Source organism: Gadus chalcogrammus, chromosome 13 (genome assembly GCF_026213295.1).
Source record: "Gadus chalcogrammus isolate NIFS_2021 chromosome 13, NIFS_Gcha_1.0, whole genome shotgun sequence".
Classification (NCBI taxonomy): domain Eukaryota; kingdom Metazoa; phylum Chordata; class Actinopteri; order Gadiformes; family Gadidae; genus Gadus; species Gadus chalcogrammus.
Window position 1 is genome coordinate 1,910,582 of NC_079424.1, and position 26,703 is coordinate 1,937,284.

The window sequence follows — 26,703 nt, forward strand, 5'->3', positions numbered from 1 at the left end:
GTAAATTGTTAATGACTAGACTCTGTCGGTGTCTGGTACAGCACGCAGCCGGAACGACACAACTCCCTTAAACTCTTAAAAACGGTCTACTTTAAACATATTTCCAGAGTGTTTCTTGCTTCACGGACAGGAATGTGCTGACAGAGAAGGGAGGCCGTCGGGGAATGAGGCCGGAATCGAACCTGCGGTCCCTGCCAGGCGATTCACCCTCACAGGGAACCTGTCATCTCTCCATGCTGGTCTGGTTGTGAGTCTGAACATGGCTTAAGTCCTTTATGAATCCAGGGTGAAACAATAAAATAGGAAAGTACCAAAACACACACACGCACAAACACAGACACACGCAAACACGTAACACACACACCGATAGACACAAACACACACGCACACCTAGACACACACAGACACACGCGGGGGTAACTGCGGCCGTAGTCCTTCATGTTGGGAGCGGGATAGAGACATCTCCGCCTTCTGTTTCCCCTCTCATTATCTTTCATGTATTCAGCTGATTTCCATGGAGACCAAGATGACTCTCTCTCCCTCAGACCTTGGACCAGGAACACGTGCATGAGCGTGAGCGAGCGTGCACGAGCACAGCAGCTGGTGAGCGGGCTACCTGGACAATCATGTGTGCTTACGTCTGCACTCTCTCTGTACTCTCTGCTCTCTCTTTAAGTGTCGAACAGAAACACAGACGTAGAAGTACTGTCCCTGTAGACACATGCACTGCCCACACACACACACACAAATACGCATGCACGCACACACACAGACACCAATATGCATAAACTCTCACAGATATGCTCACGCACACACGTAAACACACACAAACACACACATCTGTACACAAACACACACACATACGTGTACACACACACACACACACACACACACACACACACACACACACACACACACACACACACACACACACACACACACACACACACACACACAAACACGCACCAATTAGCTACAGCAGAGACCTTGACCTTATTTAACTTTACAGCCTCAAAAGCCAATCAGAGCCCGGTTCCTCATCAACACTTAAAAGGCTGAGGAGTAGCCGGATGTTTCTGATTTGCGAAACGGGAGAGACACGCTGAAGTTCTTTCACACGCTGGGTTCATTTCATTCATTCTATTGAATTCAGCCAAGATTCCACCTTAGCGAAGAGCAGCAGTGCCATCTGGTGGCCAGATGTTGGAACAGCGGAAACAAAAATACGAAGTGCATCATGGCGGCACATATATTTTGTGTTTAGGTGTGTTTGTGTGTGTGTGCGTGTGTGTGAGCGCGCGCGCGTGTGTGTGTGTGTGTGTGTGTGTGTGTGTGTGTGTGTGTGTGTGTGTGTGTGTGTGTTTGCGTGTGTGTGTGTGTGTGTGTGTGTGTGTGTGTGTGTGTGTGTGTGTGTGTGTGTGTGTGTGTGTGTGGAGAGGAGGGAGGGAGGGAGGGAGGGAGAGGAGGAGGAGAGGATGGAGGGAGGGAGGGGAGGGAGGGAGGGAGGGATGGAGGAGAGGAGGGATCGGAGAAGGAGAGAAGGGAGGGAGGGAAGGAGGAGGAAAAGGAGGAGGGAGGGAGGGAGGGAGGGAGGGAGGGAGGGGTGAAAATAAGAAAGAAGACCAAATGATGGCCTGCATTAATAGAAAGGATGAGAGGGATCAGAGAAAGACACTCAATCACATCTCACCAGCGCTCTGACCATCAGGGACCGAGCAATAAGAAACCACTTCCTGTTCCCCTGTTTTGGGGACTCCCAGCTGGCGTGACTTTGTTCTCTTGTTCTGTTGTTCTGACTCCTCTGATCCGGTCGTGTTTGCTCGTCAGAGAACGATGTTCGAGGAAACAGAGAACAGCTCCGGCCGGACCCCTCAGCGATGGACCGGCCCACTGAATACAAAGTGTGTGGGTCTAGATTGAAGCTGTGGAGCAGAGTACAGACACACTGACTGTGTGTCTCTATCACGACAGTAACTACTGACTGCTGACTGCACAACGGACGGACAGGGTTAGAGACAACTGGGGCTAACACCGAAACAAAGAGTAGGGTACAAACCAAGAGAGAGAGAGAGAGACAGAGAGAGAGAGAGAGAGAGAGAGAGAGAGAGAGAGAGAGAGAGAGAGAGAGAGAGAGAGAGAGAGAGAGAGAGAGAGAGAGAGAGAGACGGGTTGTATTTGTGTCTACAGTCAGTTTCGGCCCAGCAGGTTTTACGTCATCAACAACAACGCTATTGATGAAGATAATCTGTAGTCTGTAGATTGGCCAAGGTACCCAAGGTACCTGCGTTAATAACCTTTGTTTTACACAGTTAGCGGCTTAAGTTTTGTTGCTGAAATTAGTTATTGATTTATTGTTGTTTCTTAACAAAAAGATTGACGCTAACAATTAAAAAAAATAATAATCAAGAAGGAAAGGAAGGGAAATATTGATCGAGTTAGAAAGCAATTTGAACCATCGCAAATTATTTTGTGTTTGTGCATGTTTTAATATGTGTGTGTGTGTGTGTGTGTGTGTGTGTGTGTGTGTGTGTGTGTGTGTGTGTGTGTGTGTGTGTGTGTGTGTGTGTGTGTGTGTGTGTGTGTGTGTGTGTGTGTGCGCGTGTGTGCGTGTGTGTTGCCATCCAGTAAATGAATAACAGTCGTTGTCTTCCGTCTTATAATATAAGATGAAGACTTCCATTGTTGAATTTCAATCATAACGAGGGCGCAGTTCTCATATTTACCCCATAAACAAGTAGCAGGAACCCAGCTGGTCGGGGAAGAAATTGCGACGTCAGTTTCGCTGTGTTAGCAATCTTACGCCACTAGGGGGCGACAACCCCCTGAATGGCGTCCATTAAAGCGCGTGTTTGTGCGTCATGCGTGTGCAACAGAGAGAGAGAGAGAGAGAGAGAGAGAGAGAGAGAGAGAGAGAGAGAGAGAGAGAGAGAGAGAGAGAGAGAGAGAGAGAGAGAGAGAGAGAGAGAGAACACAGACAAACACAGAGAAGGTCCCTGCATCCAATTAAGCTGCATGTTAACATGAAACATAACCATAGCAGAGTCTTACTCGATTAACATATGATTACCTCCTCTTATATGTGGATCTTCAGAGTCCTATTGGTTAAGAATTGTTTCAAATACCTCTGCTAGTGATGCTGGCAACCGAGTGAATAAAACAAGCAAAAACGAGCAATTTCTCTTTCATATGCGTACAGGCCGAGTCAAAACATGGCGTCTTGAAATATGTTGATGTTTTGTGGTTGTAGTCGTGTTTTCCACAAGTGATGGAATACAGAACAGTTTGCTGTGTGAGGTACGTTCGCTGCTAGCCTGGGGGCTACTAAGGCTATTTGTGCTCTGAATAGGACCATATATTGAAACGCATACAAAACCCTCTGATACACACACACACACACACACACACACACACACACACACACACACACACACACACACACACACACACACACACACACACACACACACACACACACACACAGACACACAGAAACACACACTAATATACACCCAAACAAATATAAACCCACAAAGTCCACAAGCACACCCACACATGCACCGATACACACAGACAAGTACAGACAATCAGACACCCACACACCCACACACGCACACACACACACACACACACACACACACACACACACACACACACACACACACACACACACACACACACACACACACACACACACACACACACACACACACACACACACACACACACACACACACGGACACACGCACACAACCCATACACAAAAATGCTCCACAACAAACCCACACAGTTGGAGGCATGCTGAGAATTCAAGGTTGAAAACGTCCATCAGACGCCTCTCTGTCCGGGTCGAGACCAGAGGACCTCTTCTCCTCTCTGTCTCTGTTTCCCTTTACACCCTCAAGGACAGCATGCCTTACAGCACAGGCTACATGCATGCACGCTCACACACTCACACACAGCAAAAAACATACACCCATGCAGAAACATGCACACACACATAACACCCACAAATGCACACGCACGCACACAAACACGCACACATGTGCATGCACAAACACACACATACACACACATGCAGGCACAGACACACACATGTGCACCTTGAGAAAACCTATTTGTGTGCCTTTTTACTCTCTCCTCAACCTTCACGTTGTCCTCCACCACCTCCTCCTCCTCATCCTCCTCCTCCTCCTCCTCCACCACCTCCTCCTCCTCCACCACCTCCTCCACCTCCTCCTCCTCCTCCACCAGCTCCTCCTCCTCCTCCACCACCTCCTCCACGAGCTCCTCCTTCTCCTCCACCACCTCCTCCTCTTCCACCTCCACCTCCTCCTCCTCCTTCTCCTCTTACTCTTCCTCCTCCACCACCTCCTCCACCTCCTTCTCCTCCTCCTCCACCAGCTCCTCCTCCTCCTCCTCCACCCCCCTCCTCCTTCACCCCCCTCCTCCTCCTCACACCCCTCCTCCTCCTCACACCCCTCCTCCTCCTCCTCCTCTACCACCTCATCCTCCTCTTCCTCCTGCTCCTCCTCCTCCTCCTCCACCTCCTCCTCTCCTCCTCCTCCTCCTCCTCCTCCTCTTCCTCCTCCTCCTCCTCCTCCTCCTCCTCTTCCTCCTGCTCCTCCTCCTCCTCATCCTCCTCTTCCTCCTACTCCCCATCCCTCTCTTCGCTATTTTGGTCTGGATCCATAAACCCTGGAGCCACTCTGTCCGGTGTTGGGTTGCTGGTCACCTAAGACCACAATATGGACACACACACACACACACACACACACACACACACACACACACACACACACACACTCACACACAAAAACACGCAGGCTAACACACACACACACACACACACAAACACTCGCAGGCTTACACACAGACACACACAAACAAACACACAGACACACAAACACTCACACACAAACAAACGCAGGCTAACACACACACACACACAAAAACACACACACACACACACACACACACACACACACACACACACACACACACACACACACACACACACACACACACACACACACACACACACACACACACACACACACACACACACAGACAGGCAAACTCCCTTAATGGATGATCTGTGATTTGACCTCTGCTCCAGCGGGATAAAAGCAGCTCCAGAGACCGGTGGGATCCCGGCTCTCCGACCCGCCCTGGGGGTCTCTTCTGGGGGTCGACCGGCCTCCGAGCAGTGGGTGGAGGTGGTGGAGCTCCAGGCGAAATGATGAAGCTTTTCATCGAATGGTCCAAGCACACAAAGACTCAGATACTCACTTTGAGTGTGTGTGTTTGTCTGTGTGTGTGTGTGTGTGTGTGTGTGTGTGTGTGTGTGTGTGTGTGTGTGTGTGTGTGTGTGTGTGTGTGTGTGTGTGTGTGTGTGTGTGTGTGTGTGTGTGTGTGTGTGTGTGTGAGTGAGTCTGTGTGTGCTTGACCATTTCTCTGTTGTGGGTGTGGAGAAGCATCCCGGTGGTTCTGGGCTCTTGTTTAAACGGAGAGGTTTGTCGTGACTCAGGGTAGGACACTGAGGGAGGCCTGCGGTCTGCTCTCTCTGCCTAATGGAGCCAGAGAGGGGTTAGCTCGGGGGTTAGCGCAGACTAAGAGCACTGTTTGGTGGAGATGCTAACACTCCCATTAAACGTACACACGCACACGCGCACACCCACGTACACACACACACACTCGCATCCAAGTACGCACAGGCGCATATAAACAAGCGCACACATGTACACACACCCGCATGAAAGCACGCGCATACATACACACACACACAAAAACACAAATACACACACACACACACACAATCGCGCATGCAAGCATGCAAACAAAACTCACAGACACACGCTCACACACAGTTACACACACACACACACAACCACGCATGCAAAGATACACACACACATGCGCGCACACACACACGCGTCCGTTACAAGGACAAACATGAATAACACAACCTCCCGCTGCTGTTCCACCACTGCAGCGATCATTCAAACCGATCAGGTTTGAACATCAGCGTTGACTGGCTGCCGATGAATATGCAGCCAGGGAATCTGACGGATGCCTGGACACAAACATCCGTCGTGTGGAGGTAGTGGAGATGACGTCGTACCGTCATCGCCACGACGACCCGCCAATACTGCAGATCGAACATCATCGATCCGTGCATGGCTGCATGGGACAGCACCATGCACACGGAGATACACACATACACATGCACGCACGCACACACACACACTCACACACCCACACAGACACACACACGCACGCACACACACACGCATAAACACTGAAACAAACACTCACACACACAAACAAATACACACAAACAAAAAAACACACACACACACACACACACACACACACACACACACACACACACACACACACACACACACACACACTCCCAGGCTAAAGCAGCCAGGTGCAGTTTCAAAGCTTAATTAAACATGTGTTAATGTTTTTTATTTTTTATCTCAGCCAGGACATTTAGTTCCCAGAATCTGAATCACAGGACAATCAAAAACTGTAAAGAGATATGAATGATAACTAAGAATGTGTTTGTTTGTGTATGTCTTACGTAAAAGGCCTCTGTTTCACCGCCAGGTATGAGTGTGATTGGTCATTTAAAGCCGTTTCAAAATCTGCCTTCTCCTGTGACACAGTGATACCACAAGCGGGAGCGTCCACCCAGATGAATGATGGGTAGATCAGTCTACCAGCCTTCCCAGTGGATTTGATCAACTGGGAGGCTTAACTGTCCATCAGTCATCATCAGTTCCACTTGTGATGTCACTAAGTCACAAGGAAGGGGAACATTGTTAAACAGCTTGTAATGGCTGATCACACTCTGCAATAGGGGTCCTACAAGGAAGGAACAAATTAGGATACAATCTCTGTGTTGCATCAAAACATGAAGTGGTCGCGCAGTATTGTTGACCAGGATAATGAAGGCGATATCTTCCTCATGGATGCATATTAGAATATACTCTCTAACTCTTGTTTTTAAGTGGCTTGTCTAAAGGACTCTCTCTCTCTCTCCCTGCCTCTCTCTGTCTCTTATCTCTCCCTCTCTCTCTCTTCATCTCCTCTCTCTCTCTCTCTCTCTCTCTCTCTCTCTCTCTCTCTCTCTCTCTCTCCCCCTCTCTCTCTCTCTCTCTCTCTCTCTCTCTCTCTCTCTCTCTCTCTCTCTCAACCCACCAGAATACAACCGGGTTAATGCACTATGCGAGGTGGAATACCAGCTGTACAAGCCACAGCGTTGAATGCGCATACATTATATGTGTCTCTGTGTGTTGGGAGAAGGATCTCTGTAGAACATCTTGGAGAGGAGTCGAATCAACCTCAGAACACATCTGGGTGGAGGAGGTCAGCGTCTGTTCAGCGTCAGTAATCGATAATCGAGTGGAGAACGAGACTAATGCTGAACAGACTGTGGCGTCCAGCTCATCAAGACAGCAGGTGTGTGTCGTCTCTCCATCTCAAGACAACATACATTCTCACTCTCGCTATTGATTAACATAGCGTCGGGGTCGGGGACTGGATCTATAACCTCATTTATAATAACCACTGGGATCATAATCACTGTCACAATACAACTGGATGTCTCCCTGCTGTTCACCAGCTGCAGCCGGCATAGCAGCAGCAGTCGAATCGATGAGGTTTATAGACCAGGTTGGACTGGCTGCGGGTGATTATGTAGCCGGCGAATCAGACGAATCTCTGAGCTGGAATTTTAAGCGTTGAACCGTGCCCCAACCGTTGGCCATCTGAAACGCTTGGGGAGACTATGGACGAGTTCGGGAACACATCTATTCGGTGTGTTCAGCTGTGTTCCACTTGCAAGTCTGAGAGCGTTGGTGTCTAAGGATCGGAGCCTCTGATTGGCTGTGTGCTGCTTACACACAACCAGCGTATCAGCGAGGTGTGTGGGAGCGGACTAGTCCCACGAGACTAGCGCCACCCGACGTTAGGGAGACTAATTGCATCTCGTGCAAGTGCAGAACGTACACGCTCTACTGTGAGGTTGGCAGTAGTCTTCTGCCAATGTGCTGCTGGCACATTGGCAGAAGACTACTGCCAACTACACAGTAGAGTGTAGTTGCCACTGGCAGACGGTCTTGACCCTCGTACAGATTTCCGGAAGACAAGGCCCTGGTTGGGCCAATCACGACTGGTTATCTAACATGGGCAGGTTTAACGGTTGGCTGTACAGACATAAATAATAATCAATAGCCAAGATGGCCGCCACTGATGTGTCACCAGTGTGTTGCTCTGATTGGTTGAATGTATTTCTTATTGCGTCCAGAGGTATTCTGGTAGGCAGCGGTTGTTGGCAACGCCACTTTGAAATCCAACGTTAACTAAGAGGTTCAAGACTATTTCCATACAAATCTGTGGATTCATCTAAAAACGTCAGGATAATGGATACGGGGTCAGTCTGCTACTGTAAGCTTTTATCAATACTGTTATTCTATGGCCTGTATTTAATAAATACCTTTTTAACTACATCTTGAACTGTATATCTCTATAGGTATGTCGATGTGTGTGTCTGCGTATTGTGTGTTTGGGTGTGTGTTTGTGTGTGTGGGTGCGTGTTTGTTTGTGTTGGTGTGAAAATACTGACGAACAACAAGACACTCTCAGTAAAGTTGATTTTTATGTTCTGTTGAGCTATGACTCAGTGTGTGTGTGTTTGGATGATAGTGTATGCAGGAGTTTTTTTTGTGAGAATATCACTGTTTGTTAGTAACAGTGTACGTTTGTGTACGTGTATCAATGTGTGTGTGTATATATGTACGTACGTGGGAGTGTGTGTGTGTAGTCATAGTAATCTCTTCAACAGAGAACATTGTGATCACATCACTTCAAAGAGAAACTCAAAGTCCTGTAGCTGTCACTGTCGGCCTGAGTGCCGACAGTGACAGTCACTGTCGGCCTGAGTGCCGACAGTGACTGTCACTGTCGGCCTGAGTGTGAGTGCACCCTTGTGTATGTGTGTGTATACGTCTGTGTGCGTTTGTGTGAGTGTGTGTGTGTGAGTCCTGCTACCCCCTCATGCAACCACCCCTCACTAAGCGCCCATCACCCAGCCAGTGACGAACGGAGCGCGTGAAGACTCTCCAGAAAGTCTGGATCTCCAGGTAAGATAAACTGTCAGGACAGCAGGCTGGGTCTACCCTCCAGACCAGAGGCCTGAGACTTCTCTTGAAGAAACAATCTGGGCTGCTGTCTGAAGGATTCTGGGATTGGTTTACACTCGAAAGGAGACCTCTTAAAACTTTCATGAAGAAACAATCGTGGTTCCCGTCTCACCACCGATTCTCCAACAGGAGTTGGAGAATCACTCTCTGCTGAAGGAAGGAGACCAATTCTATCACCGTGATGACAATGTTGTGTGTGACGCACACTGACCTTAAATTATGTCCCTTAAAGATGATTTCTTTGAAACCAACTATTTCACATCAAATGTTTATTAAGGTCAGGGTTTCTCAACCTTTTTATTACTGAGCCCCAGTTAATATTGCCACGGCCTGGTGCGGACATTTGACCATTGTATGCCTGCCTCATCTAATCTAATGAACAGACACTGTAGGACCATTATCAAGAATATAAACTGCTTTATTACCAGACAGTAACAGTCGAAGAGTCTAACAACACGACTGTGATATACTGTGTAAACATCAAGTCAATAAAATAAAATAAATATGTTCATCAGCCGTTAACAGTAGGCAATAAGAATTTTGTTTAAGACTTAATTCCTTAATTTCTCCCAGTGGTTTAAACCCCGGATTTAGGGGTTACAGGTCAGGGAAAACTAACACTGAATGACCTTGTTGACGTTTTTACACCAAGACAGGACCCAATTAGAACATAATAAAACAATGTTATCACAGTGTTACTGTGATATTTATGACCCGCTGCTGTTTCACAAACTGACCATTATGTTCTTCCTGTATTTCAGAGATTTATTTCAGTATTTTAATCGGTTTAATTTCCAGTTCATAATTACCCAGCATGATGGATTAGGTAATAAAAACACCACGTTGATTTCAGCCATTACAAGTCTTTAATTTAGTCATCACACTGATGTATACGTCTCTTACATGATCGCTATCCCGGTCGCATACACACACACACACACACCGCACGTTTTATATAAGACTAAAACAAAGCCACCCAAGCCCTCTTCATTACATTATAAATATCTGATTAAAGGGGGGGGGTACACAGTAGACATTGTGTGTGAGTTTGCCGCCACCTAGAGGTTAAAATCCATCCACCACGGAACACTGAAAAACGAAGACGGATGTCATTGGCTGATATTTCATTCCATCTCATCTCAACAACAGGCAAACAACAACAACAATATATAATATTTCTGTATCGAGGAAATTTAAAAAAAGGTAACCTTTATATTTAAAAACTTGTATTTTCCATGGATGCTTCCATCACAACACACCTTAATCCTCGCGGCCCGGTTAAAAAAGTCGTGTTCTTTTTAACTCTCAGACGCAGACACGCTGCAGTAATACGTCGCTCACAGACTCTCAAAAGATTTCCGGTACTCCTAAAAACAAAATCAAAATCGCCGTGTTCGCACGCACAGACAAAATGGTGTGCGTTGGTCGGCCACCACGTTGAAGACCCTCATGGGGTCCTCAGAAGAACCAGTCCAAGTCTCTCTCCCCCCCCCCCCCCTAACCCTAACCTCACACCTGACCGCCGTCTCTTAACGGATCACACGAATCACGTGACGATATCGTTCCGGTCGTGTTTCCGACAGCGGAACCGGCGAGTTCCCATTCAGTTTAAAGTTTAGAAGGGTTTCCTGTTAGCCAACATGATTAGCTATGCGCGCAGCCAGGGGGCAATGAACCGTTGTTTTGCCATGACCTCCTGTGGTCACGTTTGGAACTACAGCAGAGTTATCAGTGTATGAACTGCTTTTTGTCTGATTCAGCCTGAGGATGTGATGACTAATTGCTGTTTCCAGAGCATAGCCAAAGTTTGTTTGTAGCGTCATTCTAATGTCACTGACTCAAAGACTTTAATTTGACTGCATAAATAAATGAATGATTATAATCCTAATTGGGGGGCAGGGTATGTTGCCCGATTTGGAAGGGGAAGTCACATACATTGGAAGCATCACTCTTCATCAAATACAGAACAATGAATCTCACCAATGGGGATATTATAGCCTGGAAAAGATGGAAAAGACTGGCGTATCTATTAAAGAAAATCGCTGTATTATAATTTAACTTTTCAAATCCGACATTTTAAACACTAATCTGTCTTAGATGTCTTATTTTAATTAAAGGGATTGAACCCCAGGGTACGTAAAACACGGTCTATCCCCGGCTTCTGGGATTGGCTCAGCTAACCGCCCAATCAAACCTCGCCATACTGGCGGTCATCGCCCTGTTGTCGTGTGCTTCATGCCCCCTGGTTGCCACGGCTACCTGCCTGTCCCGGGGATGGACTCCCGACGGTGACATTAAAGATGCATGTACCCAGCGCTCCTCGTCGCGTCACCAGGGGAGGGGATTCCACCGTCTCCTTATTTGGACTTCCTCTTCCTGTTCGTTGTCTGAACCGTTCCTTGGAATTTTCTTCCATTTTGACGAACCCCACACCGAGAGGGTGTACCCAAACCTAGAGCTACACACACACACATGAATACAGGCGCACAGACACACAAACATATACACACACTCATACAACCTCACACACCCACATACCCACTCATACACACACACAAATAAACATACATAATTACATGCATACACATATAAACGCACACTTCTAACATTTCTTTTTGGATAGTAGAGCATATAATTTAAAAAAGAGTTGCATCACTATGCAAATGTGTGTTTGCGTCTGTAGAGTTTTTATTATAGTGTGTGTGTGTGTGTGTGTGTCTGTGTGTGTTTGTGCGTCTGCGTGTGTGTGTGTGTGTGTGTGTGTGTGTGTGTGTGTGTGTGTGTGTGTGGTGTGTTAGGAGCTAGCAGGCTTGGTGTAGTCCTCCACTCCAGTGATGGTGGCCTTGCAGAAGAAACAGTCTTTGTTGTTCATGAGGTGCTGGTTGATGCAGGCTCTGTGGTAGAGAGAGAGAGAGAGAGAGAGAGAGAGAGAGAGAGAGAGAGAGAGAGAGAGAGAGAGAGAGAGAGGAGAGAGAGAGAGAGAGAGAGAGAGAGAGAGAGGGAGAGGGAGAGAGAGAGGAGAGAGAGAGAGAGAGGGATAGAGAGAGAGAGAGAGAGAGAGAGAGAGAGAGAGAGAGAGAGAGAGAGAGAGAGAGAGAGAGAGGAGAGAGAGAGAGAGAGAGAGAGAGGAGAGAGAGAGAGAGAGAGAGAGAGGGATAGAGAGAGAGAGAGAGAGAGAGAGAGAGAGAGAGAGAGAGAGAGAGAGAGAGAGAGAGATATGGCGTGAGTGAGTGGGACAGGTGAGAGAGGGAGTCGGAATGATTAGCAGGTATGAATTAGTTTATTGATCCAGAAAGCCGGCTCATAAATCACCCAGAGTACCGCCTCTGGTAATGCAATGTACTTTTCCACAGTCAGGTACTTCCAAATGATGCCATTACAGAATTTTATAACACGACATTACATTATTTACCGTTTCACTCGCCATACCGCGAGTAGTGAGGGGTCACACGGACAGGTGCTTTAAATGATTAATAAAGTTTGTTCAATGAGGAATAACCTGAGCCAGCATGTTTATTTTTAAACCTTCACAGTTTGTTTCCTTTGTTTACATTCACGGCCTCCCGTTCTCTCCGAGGCGTTGAGAGAGGTGCATGCTGGGAGACGGTAAGAGAGGTGCATGCTGGGAGACGGTAAACATTCTCGGGAGCAGCCCGCCGGTGATTACCCCCGCTGAGTGGGTCCCGAGCGCAGGTAAATCAAGCGCACCCAGCGGATCCGTTAAATATGGATGGTGGGATCAGGGGGAGGGGGGACGGGGGGGGAGGGGGAGGGGGGGGGGGGGGGGGGGGGGGGGGGAGGGGGAGGGCAGGAAATAAAGAGCTGACTCATGGTGACAGGCATGCATTAAAGTACCCCCATACATGGTGCGGTCATACATACACACGCAGTCACACACACACACACACACACTCACTCACTCACTCGCGCACACACACACACACACACACACACACACACACACACACACACACACACTCAGGAAAACTGATATTTACTTTAGTAAAACCCACATCAACAAAATAAATATTTACTTTTCTTGTGTATGGTTCGAGCCTATTGTTCCCTCTAGACTGTGCATATTTGACTCTGTGTTTGTATGTGTGTGTGTGTGTGTGTGTGTGTAGATATTAGTGTTTATGTATATTTGTGTCTGTTGGTTTTCATTTGTCTAGTGTGGGTATATTTGTCTATCTGTCTATAGGAGCATGTTTGTGTGTGTGTGTGTGTGTGTGTGTGTGTGTGTGTGTGTGTGTGTGTGTGGTGTGTGTGTGTGTGTGTGTGTGTGGTGTGTGTGTGTGTGTGTGTGGTGTGTGTGTGTGTGTGTGTGTGTGTGTGTGTGTGTGTGTGTGTGTGTGTACTGGCACACTCACTTGCAGGACTTGTGTGAGCAGGGCTTGAAGACAGCGGAGATGGAGTGAGCGTAGCAGATGGGACAGAGATCCTCCTCACTGGTGGGCTGAGAGAGAGAGAATGAGAGAGAGAGAGAGAGAGAGAGAGAGAGAGAGAGAGAGAGAGAGAGAGAGAGAGAGAGAGAGAGAGAGAGAGAGAGAGAGAGAGAGAGAGATGTTTAGACAGGCCACTTCAGTTCAGCTCTCCACGGGGTCACCTTGTTTCGTCCACAGACCTCCAGGTCTCTTCATCCCCTGAATATAAAACTATTCACAATTGGGTCACTTAGTCAGGACGCTTTCGCCCAAAACGTCTTCCAGTGATCTTTTAGGTCGGGCATCTTGCTTAAGGACAACCAACCCCCCCCCCCCCCCCGCCTTGGCATTAACATGTAGATCCCTCCCCGATATGGTTGCTATGGAAACGGGCGCCTGGTAAAGCCCACTCTTCCTGTCACACCAAACAGCCTCATTACCATGAACAAATAAACACAGGCGTTATACAAACATCAATAATGAACGGGCCAACGGGCCGGCAGGAAGGGAGCCCTCGATGTGAATAACATACCACTGCTTTCATAACCTTAAAGGTCAGGACCAGCTGTCGTCATTGATACTCTCTTTCACAGGGAATAATAATTAAAACAGTCATCAGAAACAAGTGAATGGCCTCGCCAGTCAAAGATTAATGAGAAACATAGGTCACTCTTGTCTTGAGTTTTGTATCTGTGTGAAAGGCAGTGAAATAAAAGAATAGCAATCATAATATTATCGAGTCGCCCACAAACTCGTCAATCCAATTCATTGTTGGAGACGGAAAAAACACACAGGAGACATTTTGGTAACGCTAAGGTACACCGAAAACCTGCGCCTCTTCTATTGGTTTTATTGATGTTTTATTCCCTCCTCATCTTGGCTGCCAGGAGTTTGAGGCGCAGTGTGTTCTGAATTAATAGGAAGAAAGCCATCAGGGACCGGTCAGAGAAACCTCTTCTCCAATCAGCCCCGGAGATCACAACAATCACAGAAACACAATGCAGAAGGAATCTGTGTTCAGATAGAGAGGCTGAGACAAAGTACAGAAGATGCATCTCTGAAAGAGAGAGAGGGTAGGGGAGAGTGCGGGCGAAAAAAACAAGGAGGATGAAGTTATATGTATTGATTGTGCACTTTATATCTATGTTACTGGAAAAAGTGTGCCCTAAATGTACTTAATGTACATCCCAACAGAGAGCTGTGGAGCAGAGGAGGGTCATTCATAGAGAGTTGTGGAGTCAACGACGTCAGGAGCAATTGGGGTGAGGTGCCTTGCTCAGGGACACCTCGACGCTCGGGAAGCCGGGGATCAAACTAGCACCCTTCCTGCTACAAACTCAACCCGCACTTACTCCGGAGCAAGGCACCTCTGGGGACCCTGTCCTGACGTCCTCATCTCCCGGCAGTTGTAAAGACACGTCTCATCCCTGGACGTGTTGTGTTAGCCACACGTGTTCTAATGGGGAAGTACCGTTCAAATTGGGTTCATAGTTCACGCAGGGTTTCTGGACGTTAACCTCGCCTGACCTCAACGTGGGGAATAATTCATTGGTAAAGTGCAGTCAACTCGTCATTCGCTGCTAGAGTCTCCGAAATGAGTAGAAGTACAGACGAAGGGGTTATTAAAACTATAGTTTTTTCTCTCTCTCTCTCTCTCTCTCTCTCTCTCTCTCTCTCTCTCTCTCTCAATCACTGGGGCTCGCCCTCCTGTTCACCCTCTCCCGCCGCCTGTGTTTCGCCTCTCGTCCGCTGCCCCCCCCCCCCCCCCCCCCCACTCCTTCCCCTGTTAAACCTCCCGTCTCTACGGGTCATAGAGTTTCTGCTTGGAAAAGGAATATGGGCGAGAGAGTGTAACTTTAAACCAAACCTCTTGCTCTCTCTCTCTCTGTTTCTCTCTCGCTCTCTCGTACTTCCTCGCTCTTCACTCTTTCTTTCTGTGTTTCTCTCTCTCAGCCTGGCTCAATCCAACCTCTCCCTCTCTCAGCCTCCCTCCATCGTCCAGCTCTCCCTCTCTCTCAGCCTCTCTCTCTCTCACGCTGCAGGTTTCTTGAAGGCAATACTCCGAGGTCCTGCTCGCTTTGTCAGCTCCCCGACAGCCAAAGGAGACGGACAACGTGGATGAATACATCGTCCTTCATGCTCTGAAAAGGCTCAAAGGGACCATCATGCAAACACCATGAAAGTACAAAGAGAACTGATGAGCTGAGCGAGCTCCCCGATGGATGGTCTGCTGACCAATAATAAATAGCGTTTATGCTAATTCCCATACAGCCACACATGACTGGCCTGGCATTAAGGACGGAGGGTGGTGGAACAGGCAGCTGAAGGGAAAAAGCTGGTCGAGGTGGGATGAAGTGGAACATTGTTTAAAGATGCCCTTTAACAATTCATTAGGCTTATTTTCCTTTGTTCTCTGTTAACACCCATTAGTGACGCCCTAATCCCTGCTGCTTTGAATCCACCTAATAGAGAGCTGGAAGGAAGAGGAGGAGGAGGAGGAGGAAGAGGAGGAGGATAAGAAGATGAGGAAGTTGAGGAAGAAGAAGAAAAGTAAAAAGAGAAGAAGAAGAAGAAAAAGAAGAAAAAGAAGAAGAAGAAGAAGAAGAAGAAGAAGAAGAAGAAGAAGAAGAAGAAGAAGAAGAAGAAGAAGAAGAAGAAGATGGTGAAGAAGATGGTGAAGAAAAAAGAGGAAGAGGAGAAGAATATTCCCTGGCTTCCTCTAAATGGGAACTTGAGAAATGGCTGCTGATTGTCTCTGTGGGTGAGGCACTGGGCATGATTGAGGGTCATATGAGTATGGTGTGTGTGTGTTTGTGCTTGTGTGTCCGTCTGCATTTGTCTATGTGTGTGTGTGCGGGGTGTGTGCGCACACATATACTGTGTCTATGTGCATGCCTGTGCACAAGATGGATTGTAGTCTGGAATCAGAGAGGGAGCACACAATATTCATCATTGGATTTCTCAGGTGTATTTTAAAGGCAACAGGCCTGAAAGCGCTTATTTTCGCGTGATACATTCTGCGGCCAGACTCACCGTGTAACACGGGACAGGAAAGAGACTTCATCCATGACCAGTTATAAAATACATAGCATATAGAAAATCCATCCTGTACTGTAATCCGTGACTTAGTATCGGTTCATGTTGTGGATCAATGTTGAGGAGTTAATCAGAATCTAGCCTTGGGAGACACCTTGAAGCAGTTCCTTCCTGGACCGAATTCAGGAACGATAAAGAACATCTAGATGTCAAGCTTCAAATCCGGTCCCGATGTGACTCATGTGTTGAAATATGGGTAAAATATGAATATCCATAGCTACGTTAATCCTAGCTCTCGGCTGCCGAGCTATATCACACCAATCGAAACATATCTGACGTTACACTTGTAGAGGAGTCGAATAAAATGTCAATACAAGTTTTACAAGAAGAGATCTAATAAACGTTGTTTATAATAATCTCGATGCAGTCTGATGCATTATTCAAAAAAGAAATATTTGCATTGTTAGCTAAAAGCCCTTTTCTTCTTAACATTTCAACAATGAACTTATTCTTTTCCACAATTCTGTGACAGTGTGTGTGCGTATGCATGTGCATTCGTGTGTGTGTGTGTGTGTGTGTGTGTGTGTGTGTGTGTGTGTGTGTGTCTCTCTCTCTCTCTCTCTCTCTCGCTCTCTCTCTCTCCGTATCTCTCTCTCTCTCTCTCTCTCTGTCTCTCTCTCTCTCCGTATCTCTCTCTCTCTCTCTCTCTCTCTCTCTCTCTCTCTCTCTCTCTCTCTCTCGCTCTCTCTCTCTCTATCTCGGTTTCTCTCTCTGAGTGAGTGTGTGTGTGTGTGTGTGTGTGTGTGTGTGTGTGTGTGTGTGTGTGTGTGTGTGTGTGTGTGTTTGTGTGTGTGTAAGTCTATATGTGTGTGTCTGTCCATGTTAAATCTTCTCCTTTAGGTCATCTGTGTCCGATGGTGAAAGGTGACCTTTGTCGTGGAGTTGTATTCTGGAGATCCACCCTGAAGTCTGCTCTGCTATATCTACAGGGAGCTAGTGACTAGAAAGTAGACTCAGTCCTACAGGTGTAGGTCTACAGGAAGATACCGGAGACTCAGTCCTACAGGTGTAGGTAAACAGGAAGATACTGGAGACTCAGTCCTACAGGTGTAGGTAAACAGGAAGATACCGGAGACTCAGTCCTACAGGTGTAGGTCTACAGGAAGATACCGGAGCCTCAGTCCTACAGGTGTAGGTCGACAGGAATACTCTGGACCTGGGGTAACGTACAGGCCCACAGTAAACCTACGTTGGCGAAGAGACCCACAGCATCGAAAGACAGAGGTAGAAGCAAGGGAAAAGCAAATATCCATCTTCAGATACTTCTACCATCCCATTCTAACCTCGTCACGATTCAGTACGGACTCTTTACAGACAGCACAGTGAAGAGAGAAGGAAAGGTGGAAGTCTAACCTGTGGTGTGGCCGCTACAAAGCCTATCGACCCCTCCGGATGGTGCACGTTCGAGTGAACGTGTCAGCCATAAACATGATATACTTTCCTGTAGCGAACAGTACAGCCCCAGAACTAGCCCTTAGTGGTAGAGGAGGTACAGACAAGGGGTTCTCCAGACAAGGCCGTCGGATACAACACACGTCTATTCCCATCATCGCTGAAGATCTCCTCTGGCAACACAACCCGATACCTTCTTCTTGTTTTGTGAAAAGGTCTAGACAGGGAGACGAACACGTCCGGCTGAACTTTTGTATTTACTGCGGACCCAGTCATGGTGGTGAAATCCTTCTCCCCAGGTGAGGGACTGGTAGAAAGAAAACCTGTCTGAGGAACTAGACTTCCGTGTACTAGTCCGACAAACACGTCGACCGACACATCCAGCGGCCGTCTGCCTTGGAGACACATTGAAGCACTTCCTTCCTGGACCGAATTCAGGTACTATAAAGAACGTCGAAATGTCAAGCTTCTAATCCGGTCCCCATGTGATTTATGTGTTGAAATGTGGGTATCGTAAGATATAAATAACCATAGCTATGTTAATCCTAGCTCTCGGCTGCCCAGCTTTATCACACCAATCGAAACATATCTGACATTACACGAGTAGAGGAGTCGAATAAAATGTCAGTACAAGTTTTAGACTGGAGACGAACAACCGGCCCTGGTGGTGAAATCCTACTCCCTCAGTCAGCGACCGGCAGAAGGAAAACATCTCTGACGAAATAGACTTCCACGTACCAGTCCGAAAAACATGTCCACCGACACCCCTGTGAGATGTTTGTTGTCCTGTAATCCGGAAATAGAAGCTAATATTTTCCACACAGCGGCAGTATGTATTTGCTCCTGGGATATGCAGTATGTATTTGCTCCTGTGTTATGCAGTATGTATTGGCAGGCTCTTAATAATTGCTCCACATTAACATGCGTCTTCCCGGTGTTTCTGCAGCTGACGGAGCCAGCGACAGATCCTGAATGAGGCCAGTCCGGCCCACAGACAGACGTCTGGTTCAGTCCCAGCTGAGGGCAACTGCTGAAATCACCGTCTGGATCTGATCTTACTGCCATTATCCCTTTCTCCACAATTTCAGTGTCGTCAACACGTAAAGATCAACCGACCATTTTGTTTATATCAAGGGCAAAAATAGAGAGAGAGAGAGATCGTGACAGATAGACGGATGGATAGAGATGGACAGACAGAGAGATGTGCATAGATAGAATGATAGAGATGTATAGATATGTCAGATAAAATAACAACGCGTTCTTGCTCTCTTCACTCTTGACTCATCCTCAGCGAGAAACAGAAATGTGAAGATGGTCTATAAAGGGGGTCTTTGTGGGGTCATGAGCCGGATTTATGACAACATATATGTTGTTATCATTAGAGGGAACAAGTCTTTTAATTAAGTGCCTCTTGATACAGAGAGAGAAAGCGAGAGTCAGAGAGAGAGAGAGAGCGAGAGAGAGAGGGAGACAGTTATAGAATGTGATTTTATTGAGAATATCAGTGTGGATCAGCGTTGACTACACATATGTCTGGGTAATATTAAGCTAGGAACTATTTGAAGCGTGACCCATTGCCACTGTTACTATGAATGATATCATGAGGTTCCCATCTCCGTCTGTTGAATGGTTCAGTTGCTACGCACTAAAAACCGCCGGCCCCAAGCGCTGTGATGGGGCCTCTCATGCTCAGACGCACACGACAGGAATAAAGGTCAACATACTAGACTAGAACACAGGTAAACAAAGTCCAGGGCGCTGGCTCCTCCCACACAGACACACAGAAACACATACACACACAAACACAAACACACACACACACACACACACACACAAACATAATCACACACAGACACAAACAAACACACACACACACACACACACACACACACACACACACACACACACACACACACACACACACACACACACACACACACACACACACACACACACACACACAGCGCGACACTCACACAAACACACACTACTCACTACACACCTGGCTCCGGTTGCCTTAGCAACACAAGTCAGTAATGTCAGTGTATTTGTGTTTACACCACGCTTCAGGTGTACACCTGTGTTTCAACTCTGCCTCCGTGGAAATGCAGCCAACCAAATCAAACAGAACCAGGGCTTTACTCGAGTCTGCACACACCATCGTCTCTCCTCTCACAGCCAATATCTAATATTTTTCTAAGGAGTTTTTCATTTAACTTTCCTTTCATCGTACAAGGGGCAAACATCCCTCATCTTTTCAAGGTGGCAATCTCTTTCCATAGATCAAACTACCGGATGAGTAAATGGTTCTATTTATATAAGGTCCAATATTGGCCTCTCTGCCACTTTAGCGGAGAGCAAAGAGGGACAGGGGAGACGCTCAACAAAAAAAAATAGTTTTTGCAAAATAGTCTCCGGTGCTTTCGAGGTGCGGACGAGCCGCTCTGATGGTTCTCTGGACGTGTTTAAAAACTCTGCCGGAATATGACAAACACAGCTCTCTGTTCGGTCTTTATCCACCACCAGATTCAAAAACTGCATCGGCATCGGATGAATTGCCGCAGCCTCGGCAGCCGATAAACACTGATCTGGGCCCTGTGATGCTATCGTCTCCCACCCTAAATGTACTCTCTTCAACGTTCAGAGCCGTGACACAGCACAACACCGCTGGCGGGATCCGACATCAAATGCACATTCTGCCTTCCCTGCCTTGGGCGCTTCTTCTTCTGCTCTCTCTCTTTGTGCCGATGCCTTCAGGGATCCACACACGCACGAATGCAACAGCATCATTTAGCTGGCTTCCTTCCCTTCCATCCGCTCTCTGCTGCTGTCTCTTTCTATAGTTTATAGTTGTGTTCCCCTTTATTCCCTCTTTATTCCAGACTTCATCTCCTTGTCAATGATTCATGCAACCTTTTCCCGCACTCTTTTTGTTTTGCTTCCTTCCACCCTTCTTTCCTTGGTTCCTTGCACCCTACCTTCCGTCCTTTGGTGATTAATGAAACCTCTAATGCACCACCACTACTGCTCCTTGTGGCTCCGTCCTTCCTTAACTACACCCTCCCTCTGTCTCCCCCACTCTCCTGCCTTTCCTCCCACCCGCACCCTCCTCTTCCCCTCTCCTCTCCCTCCCATCTTCCTCCCTTCCACCCCCTCTTCCCTCTACTCCGCCCCACCCTCTCCGTCCTCCCTCTCCTCCACCTCCTCCTCCTCCCCCTCCTCTCTGTGGTCCTCCCTCCCACCCCCTCTTCCCTCTACTCCTCCCCACCCTCTCCGTCCACCCTCTCCGTCCAGCCTCTCCTCCACCTCCTCCTCCCTCCCCCTCCTCTCCGTGGTCCTCCCTCCCTTCCTCCCTCCCCCTCCCATCTTCCTCCCTTCCACCTCCTCTTCCCTCCTGCCCCCCCTCTCCCCCTCCTCTCTCTGTGGTCCTCCCCCCCATCCTCCCTCCCCCTCCCCCTCCCCCACCCATCTCCTCCCTGTCAGCTCCATCTCGGTGGGGTTGTCTACACCGGGGAAGAACGGTATCAGGTTCTGCTGCGGAGGCAAACTGGAGGAGCAGGAAAAGGACCCCCCCCCCCCCTGGTCTCCCTGGGGCCCCCTCCCCTCCCCCTCCCAAGGTCAGGACGTGCGGTTGTTGGAGGTGAACAGGGTCATGCTCTGACATACAGAACTCGTCTGTAGGGTTAGGGACACATTTCGCCACCGCTGCCGGGGAAGCAGTAAGCACTCTGGGGGCACTAGGTTTTCGCAGCGCGCCATTGGTCGACAGGCTAATTGCTAATTGATAAAGCTAGGGCAGGCTTTTCATTTAGAAGTATTTTTTCTTGTCAAAATCGGTTGAAATTGCCTAAGCATCCTGATGGCAATCAATAAATCAAGGTATCAGGGGCTGTTGAAGGCCAGCAATAAGCCCGTCCAATCATCTGACTGGGCCTGACTGAAATGAGGCTCCTAAATGATGAGGTACCCGTCTGTCCCCCTAACCACCGTCCTGCACACTCACGGCCCCTGCACTCGAGGCTCAGTTTGACACTTCATAAACCCAGCTTACTCTGGCTGGTTTCTCCAAGGCCGCCTTCCCCAGTTTTAATTCAAGGAAATTAAAATGTTTTTCCTTCCAAACAAACAGAAGAAATGGCCTGCAGAGTTGTCATGGTTACCGTGTTTTGTATTCAGATAAGATGCACCGGCGTCCCAGACGGGAGATTAATCTCTGGGGTATATTTTGATACATGATATACTTGGGTGCATTAATTCTGCCTTCACATACAGCGGGTCTCTGATCAGATCTTAATCAGCAGCACTGTGGAGCATGGTGGAGCATGAGGCGTTTGCAAAGAGGACCATATCACTATTTATTATTATATGATGACAGCAGGTTCATCCAGTGAGGACATGCGGACATCAGCGCTGTAGTGCTGGGGTGATGCAGTGGTTCAGGTGTAGTGCACCGTGGTAACTCACAGCGGTACTGGTCAGTCTGTTGTCATAGTGATGGAGTGCTTCAGGTGTACCGTAGTAACTCACAGCGGTACTGGTCAGTCTGTTGCCATAGTGATGGAGTGCTTCAGGTGTAGTGTAGTTACTCACAGCGGTACTGGTCAGTCTGTTGCCATAGTGACGGAGTGTTTCAGGTGTAGTGTACTGGTCAGTCTGTACCTTAGTGATGGTGTGTTTCAGGTGTAGTGTACTGGTCAGTCTGTTGCCATAGTGATGGAGTGCTTCAGGTGTACTGTGGTTACTTACAGCGGTACTGGTCAGTCTGTTGCCATAGTGACGGAGTGTTTCAGGTGTAGTGTACTGGTCAGTCTGTTGCCATAGTGATGGAGTGTTTCAGGTGTAGTGTACTGGTCAGTCTGTTACCTTGGTGATGGTGTGTTTCAGGTGTAGTGTACTGGTCAGTCTGTTGCCATAGTGATGGAGTGTTTCAGGTGTAATGTAGTGTAGTTTAGTTACTCACAGTGGTACTGGTCAGTGTGTTACCATAGTGATGGAGTGTTTCAGTTGTAGTGTAGTGTAGTGTAGTGTAGTGTAGTGTAGTGTAGTGTAGTGTAGTGTAGTGTAGAGTAGTGTAGTGTAGTGTAGTGTAGTGTAGTGTAGAGTGGTGTAGTGTAGTGTAGTGTAGTGTAGTGTAGTGTAGTGTAGTGTAGTGTAGTGTAGTGTAGTGTAGTGTAGTGTAGTGTAGTGTAGTGTAGAGTGGTGTGGTGTGGTGTGGTGTAGTGTAGTGTAGTTACTCACAGCTGTGCTGGCGGCAGCCTGCTTGGACTCCTCGGTCAGGAAGGCCAGCATACCTTCTACCTTCCTCTCCTCCTCCTCACTGATGTAGTCGGTATCTGAGACACACACACGCACACACACACGCACACGCACACACACACACACACACGCACACACACACACACACACACACACACACACACACAGCGTATTTAATAACATGAAATACACAGTAGCTTCCTCTTGACTGATGTAGACCTTATCTGAGGGACAACACACACACACACACACACACACACACACACACACACACACACACACACACACACACACACACACACACACACACATGCTGCGTATTAAATTACATGGAATATAGCTTCTTCCTGACTGATGTAGACCTTATCTGAGAAACAACACACACAGACACACAAAGACACACACACACACACACACACACACACACACACACACACACACACACACACACACACACACACACAGGCTGTGTATTTAATAACATGGAATATCGCATCTTTCTGACTGATGTAGACCGTATCTGTGAGACTAGACACACACATGGTGTGTATTTAATAAAAAAAATAGAACATAGCTTCTTCATCACTGATGTAGTCTGCATCTGTGAGGCAAAACTAATTCTGTGTATTTAATAGCATGGAACATAGCTGCAAAACTTATATATTCCATAGCACAGAATATGCAGAAAATGCACCCTTACTTATACTTGAATGTACAAAGCATACCTAATGAATAGAGCTGTACATTGTTGTACTGGTTGATGGCAGACGACAGCTGAGATTACTTAAAGTGGAAGGCTCGGCTTGTTAGTGCCGATAATTAGAATAATACATGTTATTACCCAGCGCATCGGACAACACCATAAGTGCACATATTGATTCACATTTGCGGGGGGATGTGGGAATTGAACCCCTCACCCTGGCGGTATGAATGATGTGCTCTACCCATTAAGCTGCGCATTAACACTTATATTGTTTGCACTAATGGCCTCTATACCATGTGAAGCTTTAGGCCAGGTAAAAGAGGCCTTACCGCCTATATTCATCCAGTCAATATACATAAGAACAGCAATAATGCACTTTTATTATACTAGATTGCACGCACGCACGCACATACATTTTGTGTTCAATAGCGAGCGTTCTATTCATTCTAGGAATCCATACAGCCTTTTGTATAAATCATGCAGCATTCAGAAGACCTCTCCAGACTCAAATACCTTGATGTCCTCTCCTGCTAAGCATAGTGTATCGATCCATAATGTCCAACGCTCTATTTAAATCCATGTACATTTATATAACAGCGTCAGACATGGCTTGTTCCATTCTGAACAGGCTACCCTTCGTTGTGCGCCAGTGTTGATCAGGTTTATGTGTTTGGGTCTGAAACGCATCTAGAAAAATGCCCTTAACGACGCGGTTCTTAACCAGGCAAAGACAGAGCCATTCAGCCTTCAACACAGCGCCCGAAGACCACGGCCGGGCTTGCTGTGTGTTCCCATTATGATAACAAGGCGATTGAATCCACAAGGCTCGCAGTTCATTATCTCCACAATGGAAGGAAAGGTCGATAGACCTTTATGCCGCCAGTGGGAGCAGGCAGCGTAACCATCCGTCAGAAGTAGAGACGTCAACAAAAAGACAATGAATGAGGATTCGTAAAATAATAATTTGTGAATTTATCAAGTGTTTGTGAATTTTTTTGATCAATCACAACAGAGCACAAAACAATAAGAGTGGTCAAACTCTGAGGAAAGAACAAAAGCGGTGGACCAAAGAGTTCATGTTAATGGTGAGTTAAAGGGTGAAACAATGACTAGTTAATGGTTTACAGAGAGTCAGCTCATGAACCACAGACTAGTTCATGGTTAAGACTGTTGACAAGTAATCCTGAGATGGACGCGCTTCACCTGAGCAGAGCGCTAATCATCCACGGTTGCAGGTGCAGGTTCTACGACTGAGGCATGCTCTGACAGCGGGAGCCTTGGTGCGAGCCGGGCCCCAAGCCGGGCCGTGCAAGGGGCCGCTAGTCGCAGGGAAGTGGTGGCTAGTGAGTGGGAGGGGGGGGATTGGACCGGCCACCCTATGACTGAAGACTGAACCGCCCTGACCGCTGAGCTGAGTGGCCGCCGCCTTCGACAGAGCAGTCTTTAAGGCGTCAGTTCGCCCCGCGGGAACTCCTGTCACTCAGTCACATGGCACATAGCCGGCCGTTGTCATAGTGACAGGCAGCCTGACAACGTAGCACCAGCTGATGAGATCCAAAAACAATACATGGATGGATGGATAGATCCTTTAGTGTTCCCAAAGGAAAAAATTGAAATACTTCATCATGTCAGGTGACAAAGAAGTGATTAACATAACAATAGGTGTCTGAAAAACAATGTCAAATAGACTGATTGGAAGTAATAGTAGCAGACGCTTTTTGTTGACTTTTTTGATGAAAGCTAAAAAATGTAAATGTAATAGTGGAAAAAAAGAACAAATCGTGTCGCTGGTCCTGATTTGAAAACGAAAAGGAGATGCATCATTTTAATTAGAGTTTGAAGTAGTTTGATTAGACCAAGACGCATGGAGACCCTGGAGAACTCCTTCCCCGAGATCTGTATCGTCTCCTTTGATTTTGGGACCCAGACCTACTGCGATGGGCTCTGTGCAGGCAGGGCCTGGACAGAGCCCTGCTGTCCGGGTCAGCAGTACTTAGTAACCAGATACTGCGGCTAATGCCGGCCCTGTGTAAGAAAGGGAAACTACAAATGGGATCTGGGAAACCGAAGCGCTCAGGGTCCGATCGCGTTACTCGCTGTAAATACAGGCACGGTTAACAGCGCGCGGATCTGAAAGTCACCGCGGTGCTCAGCCACAGGGAGACGCGTCCCGGAGAACCAAAGTCAAATGCTTTCAAACGAAGCACATATCAATGGGGATTCATTGTTTAAGATATGTACGTACAGCCGACGACAGACGAAGAGCTGAAACAATGCCGAGTTCGCTGTGCTGACTGAAACAAGCAGAGCAGCGATGGTTGATGTGTCTTCGTGAAGGGCTTGTTCAACCTTCTTGTGTTAATGGTTCTCACACATATGGCTCTGACCATAACTTTAATCCAATTTATAACTCACTTGGCTCATTCCATTGATTTAACGGTACAAAGAAATCCATGCCATCAGCAGAACTCTGTTATGGATAACAGCAAGATTCAACATTATAATTGTTATAAATAACGCCATTATTTCAAGAATAAAAGAGAATCTCAACTTGGAAAATGTGTGCTACAGCAGAAACCAAGCACTCACTCCATCTCAACTGTTAATGCATTTTTAA

At 47.4% G+C, this 26,703-nt stretch overlaps 1 protein-coding gene across 2 annotated transcripts in view; it reads right to left on the reverse strand.

The window, feature by feature from the left end:
- Positions 1–9,111: 9,111 nt before the first annotated feature.
- Positions 9,112–26,703, reverse strand: part of LOC130402005 (E3 ubiquitin-protein ligase RNF123) — a 146,163-nt gene continuing 128,571 nt past the window's right edge. Inside the window, exons 38-40 of one of the 2 annotated variants that reach the window (XM_056606072.1) lie at positions 23,366–23,460; positions 13,586–13,671; positions 9,112–12,106 (exon numbers count right to left, since the gene is read on the reverse strand). In XM_056606072.1, the coding sequence (XP_056462047.1) occupies positions 12,007–12,106; positions 13,586–13,671; positions 23,366–23,460 (281 nt within the window). In that variant the 3' untranslated portion in view covers positions 9,112–12,006. The remainder of the gene's footprint in view (positions 12,107–13,585; positions 13,672–23,365; positions 23,461–26,703) is intronic. The other variant, XM_056606071.1, reaches the window with a different exon arrangement.